A 20,332-nucleotide genomic window follows, 5' to 3' on the forward strand; every position below is an offset into this window, starting at 1 on the left:
TATAACTATTCGTCATGTTTTCTTAAATTTACTTCATTTTATGTGATAAAAATTAAAATAATTCAACCTGTACGTGAATTCGAACGAATATCAATACAGATGATTTTACTGTGTGAAGTTAGGAATAAATACAAATAAATGCTTTGAATTCAGCGTCAATCATTGTATGTTGAAATCTTATTGAAACGTTTCGTAATTTCGTTACACTTTGAAACTATCGTTATATTGTAAAAAGTATATAATTAATCGCAGGAAATAACCCAAGGTACGTGAGAAAGTTGATGGTATTTTTTCTTTTGTTCAATTTATATGAGTGTGAAGTTGGTACGTTTAGCCTTCTGTCAGATGTTCTATCGATAACCTAATATTGCATTGTGAGATTACCGCGTGTTGCGTATTGCGTTATTATTTCTATTTATTTCAAGAAGTGGTTTAGTTTTAATAACAACTTACGATGGGTAAAGTGCGATCTACGCCGGGTGCGCCCCGGAAGCAAGGTTTCAATAAGTCTGGGCATTCTATGAACCCAGATCGACCCACAGAAGGCCTGAAGGGTGTAGGGAAACCCAGGACCAAGGGAACAATCAAACGTTTGCAGATGTACCGCAACTTTAAAGCTAAACGTGATAAAACTGGTAAAATATTGACACCTGCGCCATTTCAAGGTTGGGTGCCTTCGGGTACGCAAGCTAGGGTCGAACCTAATCAAAAGTGGTTTGGAAATTCACGGGTTATATCACAAAGTGCGCTACAGAAGTTTCAAGATGAATTTGGAGCAGCAGTAAGGAACCCTTACCAAGTTGTCATGAAGCCAACAAACTTGCCCATCACATTATTGAATGAGAAAGCGAAGCACGCGAGGGTACATTTACTCGATACAGAAGGCTTTGATAGGACATTTGGTCCCAAGAAGCAAAGAAAAAGAGTCAATCTTAAAGTCAGTGATATACACTCATTATCAAAAGCAGTGGAGGAAAGTGTAGAAAAGTATGATGAAAATAAAGATATTGATAGAGTTCGTGAAGATACAGGTGTTAAAGAAGGACAGAGAGACTGGGTGTTTGGTGCTGGTATGAGCAGAAGAATCTGGAATGAACTTTACAAAGTTGTTGATTCCTCCGACGTACTGTTACAAGTGTTAGATGCCAGAGATCCAATGGGTACAAGAAGTCCTTATGTTGAGAAATTCTTGCGAGAAGAAAAGCCACATAAACATTTAATATTCATTTTGAACAAGGTGGATTTAGTACCAAATTGGGTCACTCAGCGTTGGGTAGCTATTTTAAGTGCTGAGTACCCGACTATAGCTTTTCACGCATCTATGACGCACCCATTTGGAAAAGGTTCCTTGATTAACTTACTGCGTCAATTTGCAAAGTTACATATAGATAAAAAGCAAATAAGTGTAGGTTTGATTGGCTATCCAAATGTCGGTAAATCCTCTGTTATAAATACTCTACGGGCTAAAAAAGTATGCAAAGTGGCACCTATTGCCGGTGAAACTAAAGTGTGGCAATACATCATGTTGATGAGAAGAATATTCTTGATAGATTGTCCAGGCATTGTGTACCCATCTGCTGAAACTGACACAGAGAAAGTTCTAAAAGGAGTTGTAAGAGTAGAACTAGTACAAAATCCAGAAGATTATATTGAAGAAGTTATAAAAAGAGTCAGAAAAGAATATCTAGTAAAGACATACAAAGTAGATGGATGGGAAACTGCCACAGAATTTTTGGAAAAAATGGCTGCTAGGTCTGGAAAACTACTGAAAAAAGGTGAACCTGATATTGATCAAGTCGCTAAAATGGTTCTTAATGATTAGCAGAGAGGGAAATTACCGTTTTATGTTGCCCCAGAAGGTTTTGAAATACCTTTATCCAAAAAACAGAAAGACACAGTTCCAAGTGAAACTCAGAATGATGTTGCAAATAAAAATGAAGAGGAGAAAACACAAGAAGTTGCTGAATCAGAATCAAATGAAGAAGTACCCGATAAGCCCTCACTAATTGTTAATAAATTATTAATTGCTCAAGATTTTGCAAAAATAAGAGTGGGATTACAATTTGATAATGATGATGATGTTAAACCACTAGAGGAAGTTACCATACCTGAAGAGCTTAAGGATATAGATGTACAGAATGATGATCAGAAATCACAAAATGGGACTGAAAAGGATGATGAACAGAGTGACAGTGAAGCTTCAGACATTAGTGATTTCTATGGAGATGATAGCAACAAATGCAGTGACGTAGAAGATTATTTGACAAACGATCCTGAGACGGTTACAAAATTAAAGCGTAAAAAGATCGAAGAAGCTAGAAGTGGTGCATTTACTGTGGAAGATTTACCACAGAATCAAAAGAAACGTAAAGGAAATCCGACTGACGGGCCTGTAAAGAAAGTGACTGCGAAACAAAGAAGGGCAATAGAAAGATCACAACGCCGTACAAAGACAGGAAGCAACTTCTATGAAGTAGCCAATGTTAAAAATAGAAATAGAAACAAGAAAAAGATTGTGTAAATTTTACGTAAATAAATATTGACAATATGAAATGTTATGTGTGATTTTACTTACCTCATTTTATAATTTTAAGGTTAAACATGAAACCCAAAAAAGGTATTAGCAAATTTTTTTTGTGGGATATTTTTTTTACGCAACATGTTTGATTGATTTCTATACTTACAGATGTCATCAGGAAGCGAGAGTGACGATGAATATGTACCAGAGGAGCCTGAAAAGGTTTCGGAAGAAGAGTCGGCCGATGACGAAACTGATTTACAATACGAAAAGGAACAGGAACAACGTAAAAGTCAAAAACGTAAGCCAACACAAAGTAGAAAAGGCAAAAAGAAAATGAGACCCTCAAATGCAAATAATGATATAGATGAAGAAGAAAAGGAGTCGACTGAAGCAGTTGCTAATCCAGAAGAAGACAAAAAACGGGAAGAAGATCTTTGGGCGAAATTTCTAGAAGGAACTGATACAAAACCTAAATCTACTACACAAAACACAACTCCGTCACAAACTACAGCAGTAACTCCGAGCAAAGCTGTGACAGCTACGAAGAATGACACTTCAAAAATAGATGATAATAAAGAGAGAGAGAAAAGGATATTTGAATTTGCTGGTGAAACCATTGTGGTGGAGAACGACGTTATAAAGGAGAAAATTAAGTCTACTGACAGTTCATCAGGTAATTCTTTTCTGTTTTGTGTTTACCACTTTCACCAGAACTTTTTTATCATATGTATGTGGATATGATAAAGATATGTTAGCGTTAACTGTTAGGTGTCTGGAAATGTTTTGGAAAGTAATATGTGTACAATCATATGATATAAAAAATACTCCCAAAAACTATGATATGCAATTAAGTGACCAGCATTTATGAAAGTACTGAAGATGAACACATTTCGTAATTTCCAATAATGATTAAATGAAAGTATTTTTCTATCATTTTCAGCTACTAAGGAAGTAGGACCATCGCGAAGTCGTGGCGCTGGCCTGTCAAATGTGCTGGAACAGTTAAATAAAAAGAATAAGTTATCCACACTGGAAAAATCTAAACTTGACTGGGTCACGTACAAAAAGGAAGAGGGTATTGAAGAAGAAATTCACAGTCACAATAAGGGAAAGGATGGGTAAGTTTACATTTCTCAGATACATGTGGCTAATGGACTGTATTGTATTAGCATGTTTTTTAGGATGACATGTCTATGACAGCCAAGTGTATCTACATATTTGTGTAGACCTCATTGTAGTGATGTTGCAGGCAGGTTCGAATAAAAGGCGTCTTTCTTAGTTAATAGCTTTATTATGAGTAACTTAATATTACCGTAAACCTATCTTATATTAAGACGCTTTACCTCCACATTACATCATATTAGCGGACCAAAGAGGGAAAGGGGCTGCCCGCCCCGAAGCTCTGGTCCTGGGGAGACCCAGATGTACAAATTTACAAGTTTCCTTGTAGACCTTTGTAAAAGCTTGTAAAACTTCATAGCTTGTGTTGCCTTATTCAAGTTTCTGCCCAGGATCTCGTTCAACATTTTCTCCCCAGCCTCCGGCGAGCTTAGGCGCCACTGAGACCTCACATATCTTTAAGAACATTTCCTAGGATGTGTTCTTTTGCTGCTAATATATGGCTTATTCATTTCGTTTTAATTTACATTCGAATTCAAGTTTTCTATCCAATTCAACCTGGAGTTGGGAACGATGAATTTCATATCACTGGATTAAAGTTAATTGTTATAAAGTAATAAAGTAAAAGTAAAGGAGGTGGTAGAACCCTTTGTGGTTCGACTCCGGCGGCACCACCGCCACACATATTTCTGCCTAATAACAGCAGTGTTAAGGGCTGCTGTGTTCCGTTTTGAAAGGTGTGGTAAGGGAGACATACTTTTCCGAGGCATTCCAGCTTAGTCCTCAGGGGTAGCTGCGAATTTATGGCCGACCTCAGGTAGGATATCTATATCTAATCCTATCTGGGGTTCAATACAGATGTCCATGGGCGGCAGTAGCCACTTACCATCAGGTGGACTGCATGCTCGTCTGCTACTCCTATATTATAAAAAAAAAAAGTAATATAAATAGTATTATTATATAAAAGCTCAGATCAGCTTAATTCCGGGACAAAAGTTAATCAGAATACAGTATCATTTTTGATAAACATTCTTTTTGGAATATATAATAAAAAGTTACGTTGACTATATATTGTATTACGTCTTTAAATGTTACATTATATTAAATTCCAAGGGGTTTTATTCAATGCGTTTTTTTTTATTTTTAGGTACTTGGAGCGCCAGGACTTTTTGGAAAGAGCAGATTTACGTCAATACGAAATTGAACGAGATTTGAGAATGAAGCGTCGTAGTAATCGATAATTTACGGACAGACCTCTCTCTTAATAAGTATATTGTTGTAGTACCAGTGTAATTGAAAATACACTTTTATGGCCATATTTATGTGTTTTTATTATTTTTTTGTATTACTTTAAAATTTGTATTATCAATTGTCTCAGTTTATACTTCTTAATAATTTTTAAACGTGTTAAAACATGTTTTAAAGAAATTGTAATTGGGCTTTAATTATAATTTTCATAACGGTAAGCTAAGTGACAAAAGAGCTTCGGTAGGGCATCCTTAAATGAACTCGTTTCACGGACTCTAAAATATTGTTACAACTGAATTGAACACTCTAAGTCGTCGTAATGTCCTCTATACTGTATAGCAATGTTGAACTGGCAATCAAGTCCTTACATGCATATATTGGAGTCAATCGTTCTAAATTAAAACGCAAACAACGATTACGTATCCCACGGTAGCCAGAGTCAACGTGATTGTTTACTGTCGCACGTAATATGTACGTTCTGATATTGATAATGATAGCAAACAACCTCGCAAGGTCCATTTCATCCATTCTCCTCAATCATGTCAATGAATGCGACTCTTAGCGGGCAATCAATTTCAATCTGCGTGAACAAGTGCCTACGGGCTGGTCGGTCGAACGATTCGCAGTTTGTGCTAATCAAGCACTAAATAGTTGTCGTCAGTGTCACATAGCACAGCAGTTGTGAACTTGCGTCCGTGGTGGCTTGACTTTGTTAGGACTATTTTAATATTAACAGAATACATGGTTCGTTAATGAAGCAATCGTGTGTCACGTGATCATTATTAGACTATAATTTAGTAATTTTTAAAGTAGTGCAATCAAAATGACGACCTACGGAAGGTGGACGCTTATGGAAGGCGCCATGGATGGTGTTCAGGTATGGCATTTTATTTTAGTTGTATATCGATTAACATATTTGTCATAACTCTGCGCGTTAAGTTTGCTTTCACAATATGCATACATTAAAATTATTTACCTACTAGAAATTTGTACTTGTTGTGCCTATTCAGTAAGCAAAATCGTTAAATAAAAATTAATTTAAAGACACGTAGAAAAAACATTGACTTAGTTGACCGGATGCTTTCTCAATTATGAGTAAGATTGAGGCTATTAACAATTTTAATGTTTATCGGAGAATCATGCCCAGCAGTGGGATGGTATTGGCTAAATGATGATGGACTATTCTTCCTTAAAGTCACTAAGTAAAGTAACTAGGTACCTACTTCGTGCCTCCCTTTACGGTGTCCTTTGTATCTCCTATTTGAAATAACGGTTTGTCTCGACTAATACCCGACTGCCAAGGAAGGGTTATATAAAATGTAGAGCTTTTCAAAATATCGGCGAATCCTTGGCCATAGTGCGTAGAAAATTCTTACAGTATTATTGCGAAACTGACATTTTCTTCCGTGTATGTTAGCACGTTATGCAAATATAGCACTTTGCATTGCACTTGTGATAGAATAACATATATCTATGATTCATGTTTTCGATTGTAAGTAATAACTATAAGAGATGATATCTATATGAACTACGTAAGGAGTGAACGATGTGTGGTCATAGTTTTAATGCAGTTTTTTTGTAGAATACTTTATTACATCGGATATTCGAACAAAAAAAACTAAAGTGGATGTTTAAGAGATGCCCAAACAAGAAACGTGTTTTTTTTCAAGGCATGGAACACCCAGTGCGTGATCCTGATCTAGTACAAGATTTTTTCAAAATAACTAAATAATAATGAGTAAATAAACGGTTCACCAGTTTATAATTTGACGCTTTGTAAAAATATTATAAAAAAAAAGTTGTAAGCAGTTTTGATTTAAAGTAGTAGAATAAAATATAATTTTCATGCCTTAAAACAAATACTCAGAAATCGAAATTGAAGAATTAGAATATTTATTGGTAATAAAATGTTATGAAGTTTCATTTCAGTCCCGTAATTCACAATCATGACCCTATCTATTCACCTCTTACTAAACAATACAGTTGCAGCATGATTTGAACGTAACATGAATAACTATTGCAATGATACTTATCACCTGTTACGTAATTAGCTACAGTTAATAAGGTTGGTAGTGAATACTAGTTCCCTCCCACGTCTCTTTGGAGTTAGTGAATGACCAGCCCAAATGGTAATCCTAGACCGAGGAATGAAACCTACGCGTCCTACTACTATGAATTACTTGAATTTAGGAATAAAATAAAATACAAAATGCATGGAGATAAACCAAAATAAAAAGTAAAATAAAAACTACACGGGAATGTCGTATACCTACGTACTGCGAGACTGGCATTAATAATATTATAGAAATTATTTTAAAATTGTCTTAAAAACTCTTGTATCTGATCATGTTGTTTAAACCAAAACAGAGTCATGTGAGGACTGTGTCATATAAAAGGAATAGGTACTTATAAAAAAATTGCGCTGATTTTCTAAGAGTAATGCAATTGCAATCAAGTTACGAATAATAATTATAGTTCAAAAACTAAATACCACGCTAAAATCGCTATCCTGACGATCCTGGTGAGGAGAATGGGACACAATTATTAAAATCATGTATTGTCATCGGTTCTTGATAAGTGTTCAAAATTTTAATTAATGTAACCGTTCGAAGTGGGTAAAAATCGAGTTCAAAGATTCCATTACATACATACACACAGGTCAAGCTAATAAAGGCGTGGTAAAAATTGACTTATTTAGATTATTTTGGATAAAGTAATTTTTGACAATTCTGACTCTTGGTCTAGGATAATGACGTAATCTGGATCGGTGAACGTAGCGGAAAGGAAAAGTGGGCGAGCTACCGATTAAGTTCGCAGCCTCGAGTTGCGCCCACGCATCCACGCCTTGCACCCTTCCAATCTGATTAGAAATCCTACCGAGAAATCTGTCTAGTCTTCTTGCAATATGCTTCTTGTACTTCAATAGCATTTAATATTGACATGAATTTATTATTTATTTTTATTGATTTATATGTCCACTTTATGGTAAAAAGAAAATTTCTACAAATTGTTGGCATAATGCCAAGGGACTCTACAATCTCTACCATTTCGTAAGCTAATCATGATGATGGAATATTTATTTCACGATGAAAGTGAGCTATCTAAAACATGACTAGGTATATCTAGGATCCATTCTGTTTTGTTTCAGAATAATTAGTTTTTCTACTGGCATCTTTTTAATTTAAATAGAAGCATAAAAACCTCTTGATGTGATAAAAGTAAATCGATTAATGGTTGTCCTTGTATTAAAATTTGTAATTTACGTTATTTTATTCAAGACGCGTCTAAATAATATAGTTCACACCGATCTGGAGAATCGATATTATAATCATTTTTAAAAAACGTTGTATTGTTATGGGTTTCAAAATATTTATTCAGGTGTGTAGGTAACTGTGTACCGGGCGAAGCGATACAAATGAATGAGCCTCGGCGGTGATAGTGGTGTGCATTGCGCATGTGTACTCGCGCTCGATAATCGCACTACGCCCGTGGCCGCGGCACGTGTCCGTATGATCAGCCGGAGGGCTTGAGATGAAGGAGGCTGTGCCGCGACCCCGAACTGCGATCGCGGCATCATAGTAAAGCGCCGGGCGATCCGCGGCGCACGAGGGCCGCTGGAAGGCGTGGGGTTGGCGTCGGCGAGTGGGCGATGCGCGGCCAACGCGCCAGTCGCACGCTCGCGCGTATCGGGACCGGTGTCACTCGTGTGCCGCCGTCGAGCCGTCGCTCCACGCACGCCTGTTCCCAGCTGTATTGTTTTATTTACGAGTGCTCCCTTATCGCGTGCTTTCAATGAAAATCGATACGTGATGTGGGGATAATTTGGAATTGTCTGTGAAGTGCTGGATTACGTCGCTCGGTGGAAAATTCGTGTTCGGGAAAGTGTTTTTCTTGGTGTACGAGGCATCGACGGAGCCGGCGGCGGCGCGGCCCGTGGCGGCGGGTCGGTGGATGGTGCGGCGCGGGCGGGCGCCGGGGCGCGGCCGGCGGCGCCGCTAGCAAAATGTCGATACCCCTGGGCCGGGAGACTGTGCTCCCCACGCAGGTGAGTCCACGCTTTTCTCGCTTTTCCGACTGGCGTGAGTAGCCGCGCATGCAGCCCGCGAGCGCAATCGTTCCCGTGAATGATGTAGTGGTGGGAATCATATGGCAAGTTATATTCTCATTCAATAATTTTGTTTACATTGTACATAGAATTGTGTTAGCGCATGACAAAAGACAGGTGTTCTAGGCGAAGAAATTAGTTAGTTTTGACTTGTAGATTCCTTAATAACGGTAACTGTTTTAGTGAGATTTTATAGAGATTTTATCAACCATCTATAAGATCAAAATTTTCTAAAAATCATTCACAAACATGAATCACTAATCCACTGAATCATCCGCGACCTTTTACATTTAGGTAGAGTCATTGGGTATTTACCATTTTCTTATTCTTAAATGAGAACAGTAGGTCTACTGTGAAACCGGATCAATAGTAATAAGTACCTAGAAATCTGAAGAGTTTCTAATATTACCTTACGATAACGTTATCAGAGTGATTGAAAAGCAAACGGAGCAAACAAGGTGACCAATCATATGCCTATCGTAGACTTATCGCAATCGTGATTCGCGGAACAACTTTCATCATCGCAATGCATGAAGTAAACATACCTAAAAACTAATACTTATCAAGGTTCACATGCCCGAAATTATGATAAGACTAATGACGAAATTTTATCACAGGTACTTGGTATCTATGTATGACACTTGTATAGACGCACTTTAAAAACTCTACATTTCTTACTCTTTATGCCATAGATTAGTAAAGATACTTCGCCGCCTTGAAATTGAATGAAGCCACAAACGGCTTATTTTAGTAAGTTCTTTTTTTGAATTCTTGACAAATAAAAACATTTTTAGGGAAAATTTACGAATAAATAACTAATTTATGTAATAATTACGTAATTTAAGTAATAAATAAGTAATTATTTCAGATATTTTAGGGACATTTTAGCACGGAGACGTGGCTAAACTTTTTTACGCAACTATTTCAATTCTCAAAACTGGGTACATTTTCTTGTTAGGAGTGAGTAATCTTTACTAATCTATGCTTCATGCACTAAGTATTTAGTTTCCAATAAATCATTTGTTATATCAATCTTCTATTTATTTTTAATTAAAATATAACATGTTATTAACGCCTTACATGTCTAATTTTCATTTCCTTTACATTTCGCAAGAAAAACAATTGAATGTAGGTAAATAGAGGCCTGGATGATTTTGGATTAATAAATCTTTGATATTTTTCTGTAATAATGTTCCAATTTTTTTGAGCGTATTTAGTTCACCTTTAGTTATACAGGGTGAATTTTTAAAACGGGCCTTCAGGGCCAAATCCGAAACTATAAGGATTAGCGAAAAATGCTGAAAGGAGTTACGAGGCCGATTTTGATAAAAACTAAAACCGCATCATTAGTTTTTTAAAATATCTTTTACCCTAGCCGGGAATCGAACGAGTTAATTTTAAAAAAAAATACACCCTCTATATTATTCCACCATCTGATAGTGTCGCTTATAAGGATCAAATTCTGGGAAGTAATGTTATGTGACAAATTAAAGGAAAAGGAAAATTTTGAAGAAAATACATATTTTTCCATACATTGCCATACTAATCCTTAAGGATTATACATAACAAATTATTTATGTGTAATTCTTTAGAAACATACGTAAGTCATTCCATTGAAGAATTTGTTGGTTAATCAACTAATTATTCGATGTTATAACCGTGACATACGGCTTAGTATGAGAAAGTAATAGTTTGGCAAGTAAATTACCGCCGTTTTTAGGATTTATTTTTTAATAAAAATAGATAAGTGATTAAATAGTTCCCGGCTAGGGAAAAAGTTATTTTAAAAAAATAATGATGCAATTTTAGTTTTTATCAAAATCGGCCTCGTAACTCCTTTCAGCATTTTTCGCTAATCCTTATAGTTTCGGATTTGGCCCTGAAGGCCCGTTTTAAAAATTCACCCTGTATATTGCAAAATATCGACTAGTATTTTACAGGTAGTAGTTACATGCAACAACTAGCAGATGAAAATTAAGACCGTCTTTATAACACGGAATGAACTGAATCGTGGAATTTGGCCGTGCCGATTCTGCCGAGTTCAAGGCTTTATTGATCCAGAAAGAAAGGACAAGGTTTCATTGATTACAAATATATTGATCTTAAACTTATATTTATATGTCTGTAAGTTTCGTTCCAAATGATAACCTTATTAATAACGTTCTTGAATTCTTAATTGAATGTTCTACTCGTAAATTCTTATTAGAAATATAGTTTAGTGTTAAAAATTAAGCATGTTATTAAGCTATTCCTAAAATGTAGGTAAGTAGGTAATGTAGGTAAGTAAATTCTGTAGTCATCACAAATTATATTATTTTTATATTTAAACCTTTTTTGTCGTGTTATATTTAAAAGTTCAGTTCGAAATAGATGGAATAACAAATACGTCAAGTTACACCTACATTTTTTGACATCGTCAGACATCGATATACTACTAATAACGTCTTTAATAGTAGTATATCGATGTCGTCAGATAATTTATTTTCCAAAATTGTTCATTAGCAACATGGCGAGGATAAACGAATTTGGTGAGCTCTACGGTCGTTGGAAAGTTCAAGGCTCTATTGATCCACGAAGCGGGTGCAAGGTTGGGTAGAGCTATTTCCGACTATTATTTTCAGTTTTTCCGCACAACAACGTCGTAATCACAAACATTTTCACGTACAAACGCTACCTTAAGTTTATTTTTAGCGGAATAAAGTTAAATAAGGACGTGATTGATCATATAGGTCATATGTATACGGGTAATCCTGTATAAGGATTAGTATTCGCCTAGTTGTCGGTAATCTACTATAATCAGTAGGTGATGAAAATTTGAGCAAATGTAATATGGATAAATTCATATTGTGCGTTTCTTCAATTTGTGTATTTCCAAAAAATGATAACATTGAATCACGTTTTATACATCTTACAAAACACAGAAAATAGGTTGACGAACAAACGAAAAACCATTTATATAGAGATACGAATATTTATTTGCTGATTAGTATTTACTTCTATAAAATTCTAGGTATGTATACAAACAATAGATTTGATGTGTTTGAAAAATAATTACGTATAATTATAATGCAATAATGTGACACTGCTTACACCAGATAAGTGTCCAATTACGGTCAGTTTTGTACGATAGGTACACTAGAGGTTCCGTTTTTATTCTACAAGTCGTTAAAGTAGAGATAAAAGTCTTAACCTCGTCCTGGTCGCCTAGATACCTTGACGCAGGGCTGGCAAACCCAGTCTGAATTAAAACTTTAGTTTATCAGAAAAATGTACATATTTGTTGTAAATAAAAATGTAAATCTTATCAAAGTAAGATAATGTACGTACGTCTCTACCTACTGTGTATCGCATATTGTGAATTTCTAGAAGGAATCAAATGGTATCACATGTTTTGTGATTATGATACGTGGGACGTACAGTACGTAGATAATTTTGGCAACAACGTTGTCTTATAAGGTAGGTTATATTAAGTGTACTAGTTAGTATCCCGAAGGACACTACGAAGGGTGTCACCAAGAAGCGGCTTCCCTACTCCTGCCGAAACTGAAAAACGTCTTACATATTGGCATTCTACCTGTTGGCATCAACAAGAGGGGCAGTTGCCCCTCATTTCAACTACATAATAGCTACGGAAGCTATATAAAAAGGAGAGAAAGGGATCAAAAGAAATTCCTTACATTTGCAAATTCATCTGCAAAAAATATCTAATAAGCAACCCTGGTTCCGCGAAGTTCATCCAGCATTTCTTGCGTGGACGCGAGGCGGTGACGGCGTAACACTTACATTGCTCTCATATGACTCACTAGGCACGGGATTCTTCAGAGAAACGCGCACTTTCACGACCGTTAACTTCACTTCACTTCACTTCACTTGTGCAAACACTCGCCTTCGCATTTACTGGTTCAGAGGAAAATACTTAGATGAGAAAGAGTAAATTAGATTGATCACTCCTAACAAGAACGTGTTACCAGTTTTGTGAATTCAAACTGTTGCGTAAAAAGTGTTGCCACGTCTCCCTTCGGTAATATCCCTAAAATGCTTGAAATATTATCTTTTTATCACGTTAATTTTTTCTAAAAATGTTTTTATTCGTCAAGAATTCAAACAATTAATGATAAAATTATCCTTTTGTGGCTTCATTCAATTTCAAAGCGGTGAAGTGTCATTCTATTTTACTTATCAAAGAAAATAGAGTAAAGCCAAATATCTGCAATATGTACGCTTAATCGCACATTGTCTGGTCATTCAACTCGCGTCTGAAAAACTAAATTGTAGACTGCATGCAGAATTTTACGTCTAGTTAGGTCTTGGCAAATAGTTGCATTTATTTCGATAAAAACGTAACGATTTTAGTTTCTAGCGAAATAAAAACTTTAGCTAAAGTTTAACAAAAATATGATTTATGTTTGTTATTACTAACAATTCCAGATTATCAACGACCCTAATAATAATTATAGTTAAAAACTGAAAACCATGCTAAAATCGCACAAGGAAATTCGTTAATCCTGACGATCCTGAGGAGAATGAACAAAATTATTAAAATCGTGTATTATTGTCGGTTCTTGATAAGTGTTCAAAATTTTAAATTATTCGGACCTTTCAAAGTGGGTAAAAATCGTGTTTAAAGATTCCGTTACATACATACATACAGGTCAAGCTAATAAAATCGTTTTAAAACGTTTTTTACTAGTTATATCAATGTGAACGTCGTAAATTTACATGTATTTAGTTAGATAAGTAAAATGATGTAGGCATAATTGGAAATTATGCAAACTAGTATCTACCCTCGAGCAGCTTATCGCTGGTACATTGTCTGCATCTTAGCTGTGGCCTTATTGCGTTAATGGAAGGCTTTACCTTATCCCGAGTGTATGGAGCGTGAGAGGTAACAATACACTCTTTGATATCGTTAGCTCGTTGCATATAGTGTAACGATATCTATCGAAACCAGTGCTTTTCAAAGTGTGTATCGATTATCTGGGGGAACGCAGTCAATATAAGGGCATCGCGAAGGCTGCGCACACTCAGTGAAAACATTAACAATATAAAGTACAAACAGATATTTTAGTAGGAAAATGTTAATAGACTTATGTTATATGAATACGTTCTTAATTTTGTATTTAAACGATAACTGATAATAATAAATTAAAATGTTGGACAAATTTAAAGCATATCCAAAGCATAATAAGTAAATTAAGCTGTGCATTTAGCAAATAAATAGAGATTAGAAACAGCGGAGGTTAGGGGGTCGCGAAATATTTTCAAATACCAATCGCCATGCCATAAGATCGAATACCTAGGGGGTCATGACAAAAGGTTGAATAACACTGACTTAAACTATATATATAGCAACGTTACGATTCTTTGTATCACATACAACTGATACGTGCGGCTGTTTCCCTTTAGGATAAGATCCAGACGTGACACACTTCCCACGCTTCCCTTAAGTCATTAATCTTTATGTAACTTGTCTTTATGGTAATGGAAAAGCGGCTTTTATGTAATTGAAAAGATATTTATTATCGAGACAGTATCGAAACCTATTACGGCCAATTGTTTTTAGGTTTAGGTTGTTTGCACATGTCGAGAATCCAATACTGTCCCACTGGGCACTGGTCTAGGCATAGTCCACCGGGCTGGCCAAGAACGTACTTATTGGTAAACTCACATTAACAAGTTTTTTTAAGATCACTCAGGTATGCAGGTTTTCTCACGACGTTTCCTTCACCATTAAACCAAGTGACAATTAATTTTTAATACGCATATAATATTGAAAATCAGTGCGTACCTGGGATTTGAACCTCGGACTCCTTGATCGAGAGGCTTGGTTTTAACCGCTAGGCTTAAAACTAAGAAGTTGCAAGCAAGGGACAATCTGCACCGAGCCGTAATAGACGGTGTTGTATGGTTCAGGCCATTCAATTTGATATAGGGGATGTGATCCTAAGAAATACTGACTATGCAGCTAGTTATATGCGCTACTTTCTTAGCCCAAAAATATAGTGTTAATGATTAATCCGAAATCGTGAGCTGCTTAAAAGGAAATTACAAAATATTTTCCAGTCATAAGTAGGTACGCTCTGTTTATTTTAAATTTATCTTTTATCAATGTCGATACTGATAATCAGATAAAGTTATCTATAGATTTCGAATGTAGACGACAAATATTAAACTTTTTGGCAATGACGTACACCGATCCAATTTTAATATGTAGGTAAAACACGTAAGAACCACCTTTATTAATATGACCCAGATATTACGGCCTTATTGAATTATTTACCTAGACATATTGTCACAATAATTATGCATATTACTGTAGTTTTATGTAAGTTAAGCATTTAATTATTTGAGGACTTGAGCGCTTCATTTTAATGACGTTATTGATAAATGTCCAACACAATACTTAAAAGATTATACCATAATTACAAAACACTTTAAATGATAACAATATATACGTTTTACATTTATCGCTAAAAGGACGCCCGTATGTATAAAACAATAGAAAACGCTAGATACATAATATTATGTACAAATATACCATATGTTCTTATAAGCGAAACGGTTCTAATCGAAAAACATCAGCAACTCCAGAAATGCAATCGATTCCCAATCCAGGGCGAACAATCGATTCCACGGGGATACGAAAGATGGGTTATTTTGTAGCCAAATATGGTCCGCGAGAGCATTCTCCAAAAGTGGTTTAAAGGACGCCGCCGAGGACGGCAAACAAGAAGTTGTATTTCAACTGGTTGGTTATTTAAGGAACTTATAGTTCCAAGAAATCACGCACGCGATGCTTTACTACCGCTGAAGGAATTTGGATGCTCTCGATCTTGTTTTGCTAATTGCGCGGAACCGGCTTTGGTGGGTATGAGCGCGATTTAAAAACTGCAGTGTGGGAAATATGTGACACTGTCTAAACTTTGTAGTTTGTACGTATTTAAGAAAGGTCTGTTCTCAGAGCATGCTAGTATTGTTATTTTAAGAGTCTGTTTTTGTTTTATACTTTATCTATACAAATGAAATATAATTAAATATCTGTGTTTTCAAAACAATGCTAAACCTAAATAATGTTTATTTGGATGCAAATAAAATCAAATTTTGCTTATTGTTACGCTTGTGCTTATGCTAATTTTTTTACAAAAAAATCTGAGTTTCATTCATACAAATTCAAAGAAACATAATAAAATAACGAAAATTAAAACGATTTCTTGTATTAACTATCAATCTATTAGAAATTAAACGAACTTACCTAAGTGAAGTTCCATTTCAATTGTACGAACTGCATAGTCTCGAAATGATAATGTTGACATGTAGTACACCGCCAGTCGCCAGCCTTGTGTCACGTATATTCAGAGCTAAAAACCTCGAATTCAAATAATTTAAAACAATATCCAACCTACTTATAGCGCCCCCTACCGGTAAATGTCATTAAGTTTAGAGATCCTGGGGTCAAGATGTAAGTTCATTAGCTCGATTATTTTACAACATAGATGATATTATGGGTAATACTTATCGTATATAAGTATGGGTGGGTGGGTTATAATATCATTTCGAGACTATGCAGTTCGTACAATTGAAATGGAACTTCACTTAGGTAAGTTCGTTTAATTTCTAATTGTACTTCACTGCATAGTCTCTTCAATGATAATGTTGACATGTAGATGTTTAGAGATTTGTAAAATAACGGGCATATTAAACAAAATACAAAAACATTTAAATCCTACTATTTTTAAAATTCCTAATTTAATATATCTATTTAAATATTAATTACAGTTATCAAGTATACGTTTGATGTAACGTCTCTACTACAAAATTGAACTTAGATCTGATCCATTCAGCTATCCTTCTAAGAGGGTCTTAACTGACACTCATATGTTTAGACGTCAGCGTAGCAGCGTGGTAATGCGTGCTCTCTAATGGTATGTATTGTAAAAAATGATATATCAATGCCATCATCTTCCGTGGTTGATAAAATCTAGAAACTGTCGTCTGGAAGGTCACTGTATTATAAGATTACATAAAAGAAATAAACTTATTCTTGCAACTCTCAAGTGTTACTAGGCCTATCTAGGTAATTTTATTAAGGATGTGCTGGACAAATACTATGATTACTATGAAATAATGGTAATACTAGATTGTTTGAACACTGGTTATAGTAAGGTTTAAATTCATGTGGCAATTTAATATACAATATCTTCCGACAAGCAATTTGGTTAATATACAATAATGTTATTATTATGTTTATGTATACTTTTTAGAAGTCTCGACTCAGATGTAGGCGAATCGGTAGTAATAATGGCATTCACGGGCTTACACCAAGTGAACGTCATAATATATACGATATCTATTGTTTTTATATATTACTTATATATATATATATATATTACTTATATATTATTATTGATTTTTTTTTTTTACTATATGAGTAATTACAATAACCAAAAAAAGTAAATAGTATTTTTTCTTCATCTCCACTAAATAATATATAATATTTTACACTTAACTCGTTAAAAATATTTATACATCAGATGTAACTATCCCAAGTAATAGCATACTTGGGATATGGAGGATAGAAAACCTAAATATGCATTTTAAGAACAAAAATAATTCTAGATATATATATATATCTATATCAAAATGAAAAGAATATTGTAACCAGTCTACAGATAGATCTAGTTATTTACACTGTTTAGGCCAAAATATTATAAGCACCAGCATCACGTTTTCATTATTGCGTCTAACATTGCTTGTAGAGCAACAAAATCTTGAGATACGTGTATAGAAACGAAACGCTCCTCGAGGAAGCGAGTAACATACAGGGTAAAGCGTTGACGAAAAACAATTGGATTTAGATATATTTTTTTTTTTTTTTTTTTTTTTTAAATTCATATGAGACCCAAAATGCAACCCTTCCAAAATGAAAGGTTTATTTATTTATTTATTTATTTTTTTAATACTATTTTTTAGGACTGTCTGGACCAGTCTGGTACTACCACAAACTCCCCAACCGTTCAGAGATAATCTTTAACAACAATTATTTTATTAGAAATAAAATGAATATTTCCATTTAAATAGTATAACCTTAGTCATGACATGTAAGTCATACTTCTTGTAGGTTTCCTAGTAAATAAATCTATTTAAAAACCTTCAAAGTGTTAATTCGCAATGTATAATCTTGATTTAGTGATAGCAAATTCATTATGAAATTATTGAATGTATTATGGAAATAAAAACATTTTTTGGGTATTCAATAAATCCAATATGTGCCTTGATATTACGGTTAAATGTGGGTATTAAACACCATGCTGTATCTATATGAAATAACTGTGGAGTTGCCTACAGGTATTAGGGTTTCACCGTGTTGAAGATGATTATTGAAAAAATATCTTTAAGCACAAGTAACGCTGCATTTAACTTTAAATAGTTGATCGGATTTGTTATTTAAATCAAATAACAAAAATACTGAGAATAATGACCATATGTTACATAACTGATTGTGTCCCGATAATAAAAATAATATGACAACTACCACCTGTAATTATATCTATGTGTAAGAGGGATAGTATTTTGATAAACATTATTAAAATTGTTATATATATATATACATATCTTTGCATTTATTATAATTTTTATTTTTTAATATTATTATTATATATTTTTTTATTTTTTTTTCTTTTTATTTCACCCTTGTGTTGATTTTTAATCTTTTATCTAATGGTAAAGCAATTTGATTTTTTATTTATTTATTGCTTGTATAATACAACCTTAACAGTTGTATTATTTCCAATTATCAAACTATCTTTTAAATAACCAATAAATCCTAAAGAATGATATAGCTTATTATGTCTATGATCCTAAATTACTAAGTGTCGTTATTGTTCCTTGTCCATTATTATGACATTTCAAATAGGAACTATGTTATATAAATATATAACTGACACAATGTCCCTAGATCTTAATCAGTTATGTATGGTCTTGTATCTTTTAAAAGGTTAGTAAAAACATAAATATAGTGTTCTGCTCAAACCAAAGGAAAGAACTTGAAATGCATAGAATTTCCATTTAACCATAGACATGTAAACACTGTTTAAGGTAATCATGAATTAGTATCCAAATATGCTTTCTTGAAAACAATAGTAAGTAGTGAGTGGAATGCCAGGCTTTATTTAAAGCTCAAGATTAAGACCAAGATATTCAATATAAACCAACATCACCATCATCAGGTGTTGGTAAAGTAAAAATATTGTAAAAAATTGGTTAAGAGTAAACAATATGTTACCACTGATGTGAGAAGTCTTTCTACACACATACCGAGTATATTTTGAAAAAATCTTCATTCCTTGAGAATAATGAGTTTAAGTGTTTATACAAATAGACTCTTAAAGCTAACCACTTGCAAAGCTTGGGTCAATAGTTATTTGTTACAACTGGTCTTTAAAATTATAATTATAATAGACCACATTATTAACCACTCCCCTAAAAATCTGTTGTGATTGAAGATTTATTCTAAAGGAAACTTCGATCAAGCCTTTCTGTGACACAGGTATTTGTGCATGAGGCTTGTTGTAAGTCAGATAATGACCCTATTTGGTATGAGTATCTCAAACTTTTGGATGAAGTTTATCATAGGATGAAGTGTAAATATCTTCGTTATATTTGTTATTATAAAATATTGTACTATATATATATGAATTGAACAATCATTGTTTCTTAAACCATTTTTCCGATCATTTGTTCCAGTACTTGTACTATGAAATTTCTTCTTATTATTTATTATACATAATAAATGACCAGCACCAGTAATAAGATAATTGATAGCAAATTATCTTTATAAAGGCAAATAATTTAAAATTATTAAGAAACAATCATGTCATATGCTCGAGAGCAGTAAGCATTCGCCTGATGTGGCATGGCTTTTGACTCTTTACAGCTACAATAGTAACTGCGACTTGTGCAACTTTTAAAGTCTAATCATGTGTTATCCGTCCCACAGTTTCCTAGAGGCTAGTGTTCTTCCTTTAAACTATTTTTTTTTCTTTAGTCTATCTATCACCATCTAGATAGATAGATAGTTCCTTTAGTAAATTACTCTTTAATAGGCTGATCAACATAGATACCAAATTCTTATGAATGGTTAAACCAAATTTAGGTTCTTCTAGAGTATTACAAAAGGATATAAATTGTCATCTCTATCCTGTATCATATACATTATTAATCTGAATGATTCTTCAATAAAATGTTCATTCATTAAAATCATTACATCCACTCAATGGTAATAGTTGTGTCTATCTACTGATTATTAGTATTTTGTTATATAGGTTATTTACCCAATGTAA

General features: G+C 34.2%; 2 protein-coding genes across 2 annotated transcripts; both read left to right on the forward strand.

Annotated features, from left to right (window-relative positions):
• Positions 1 to 195: 195 nt before the first annotated feature.
• LOC140756139 (craniofacial development protein 1) lies at positions 196 to 4,881 on the forward strand. The gene is made up of 4 exons (XM_073091579.1): positions 196 to 265; positions 2,687 to 3,194; positions 3,462 to 3,639; positions 4,788 to 4,881. The coding sequence occupies exons 2-4, from the start codon at positions 2,687 to 2,689 to the stop codon at positions 4,879 to 4,881; spliced, it is 780 nt and encodes a 259-aa protein (XP_072947680.1). The 5' UTR covers positions 196 to 265.
• On the forward strand, positions 313 to 2,554 carry Ns2 (nucleostemin 2). Its single transcript, XM_073091270.1, is given in 1 exon segment — positions 313 to 2,554. A coding segment is annotated over 1 exon segment (2,067 nt). The 5' UTR covers positions 313 to 454; the 3' UTR covers positions 2,522 to 2,554.
• Positions 4,882 to 20,332: the final 15,451 nt, after the last annotated feature.

The sequence above is a fragment of the Epargyreus clarus genome, unplaced genomic scaffold (genome assembly GCF_041222505.1).
Source record: "Epargyreus clarus isolate Ecla_fem2 unplaced genomic scaffold, WU_Ecla_fem_2.2 ptg000034l, whole genome shotgun sequence".
Lineage (NCBI taxonomy): Eukaryota > Metazoa > Arthropoda > Insecta > Lepidoptera > Hesperiidae > Epargyreus > Epargyreus clarus.

Excerpts from the sequence above, each read along its gene's own strand:
- LOC140756139 (XM_073091579.1), top strand. The coding sequence starts at position 2,687 with ATGTCATCAGGAAGCGAGAGTGACGATGAATATGTACCAGAGGAGCCT. Across the intron at positions 3,195-3,461 it reads GTCTACTGACAGTTCATCAG|CTACTAAGGAAGTAGGACCA; the intron begins GTAATTCTTTTC and ends TATCATTTTCAG. Across the intron at positions 3,640-4,787 it reads CACAATAAGGGAAAGGATGG|GTACTTGGAGCGCCAGGACT; the intron begins GTAAGTTTACAT and ends TTTTATTTTTAG.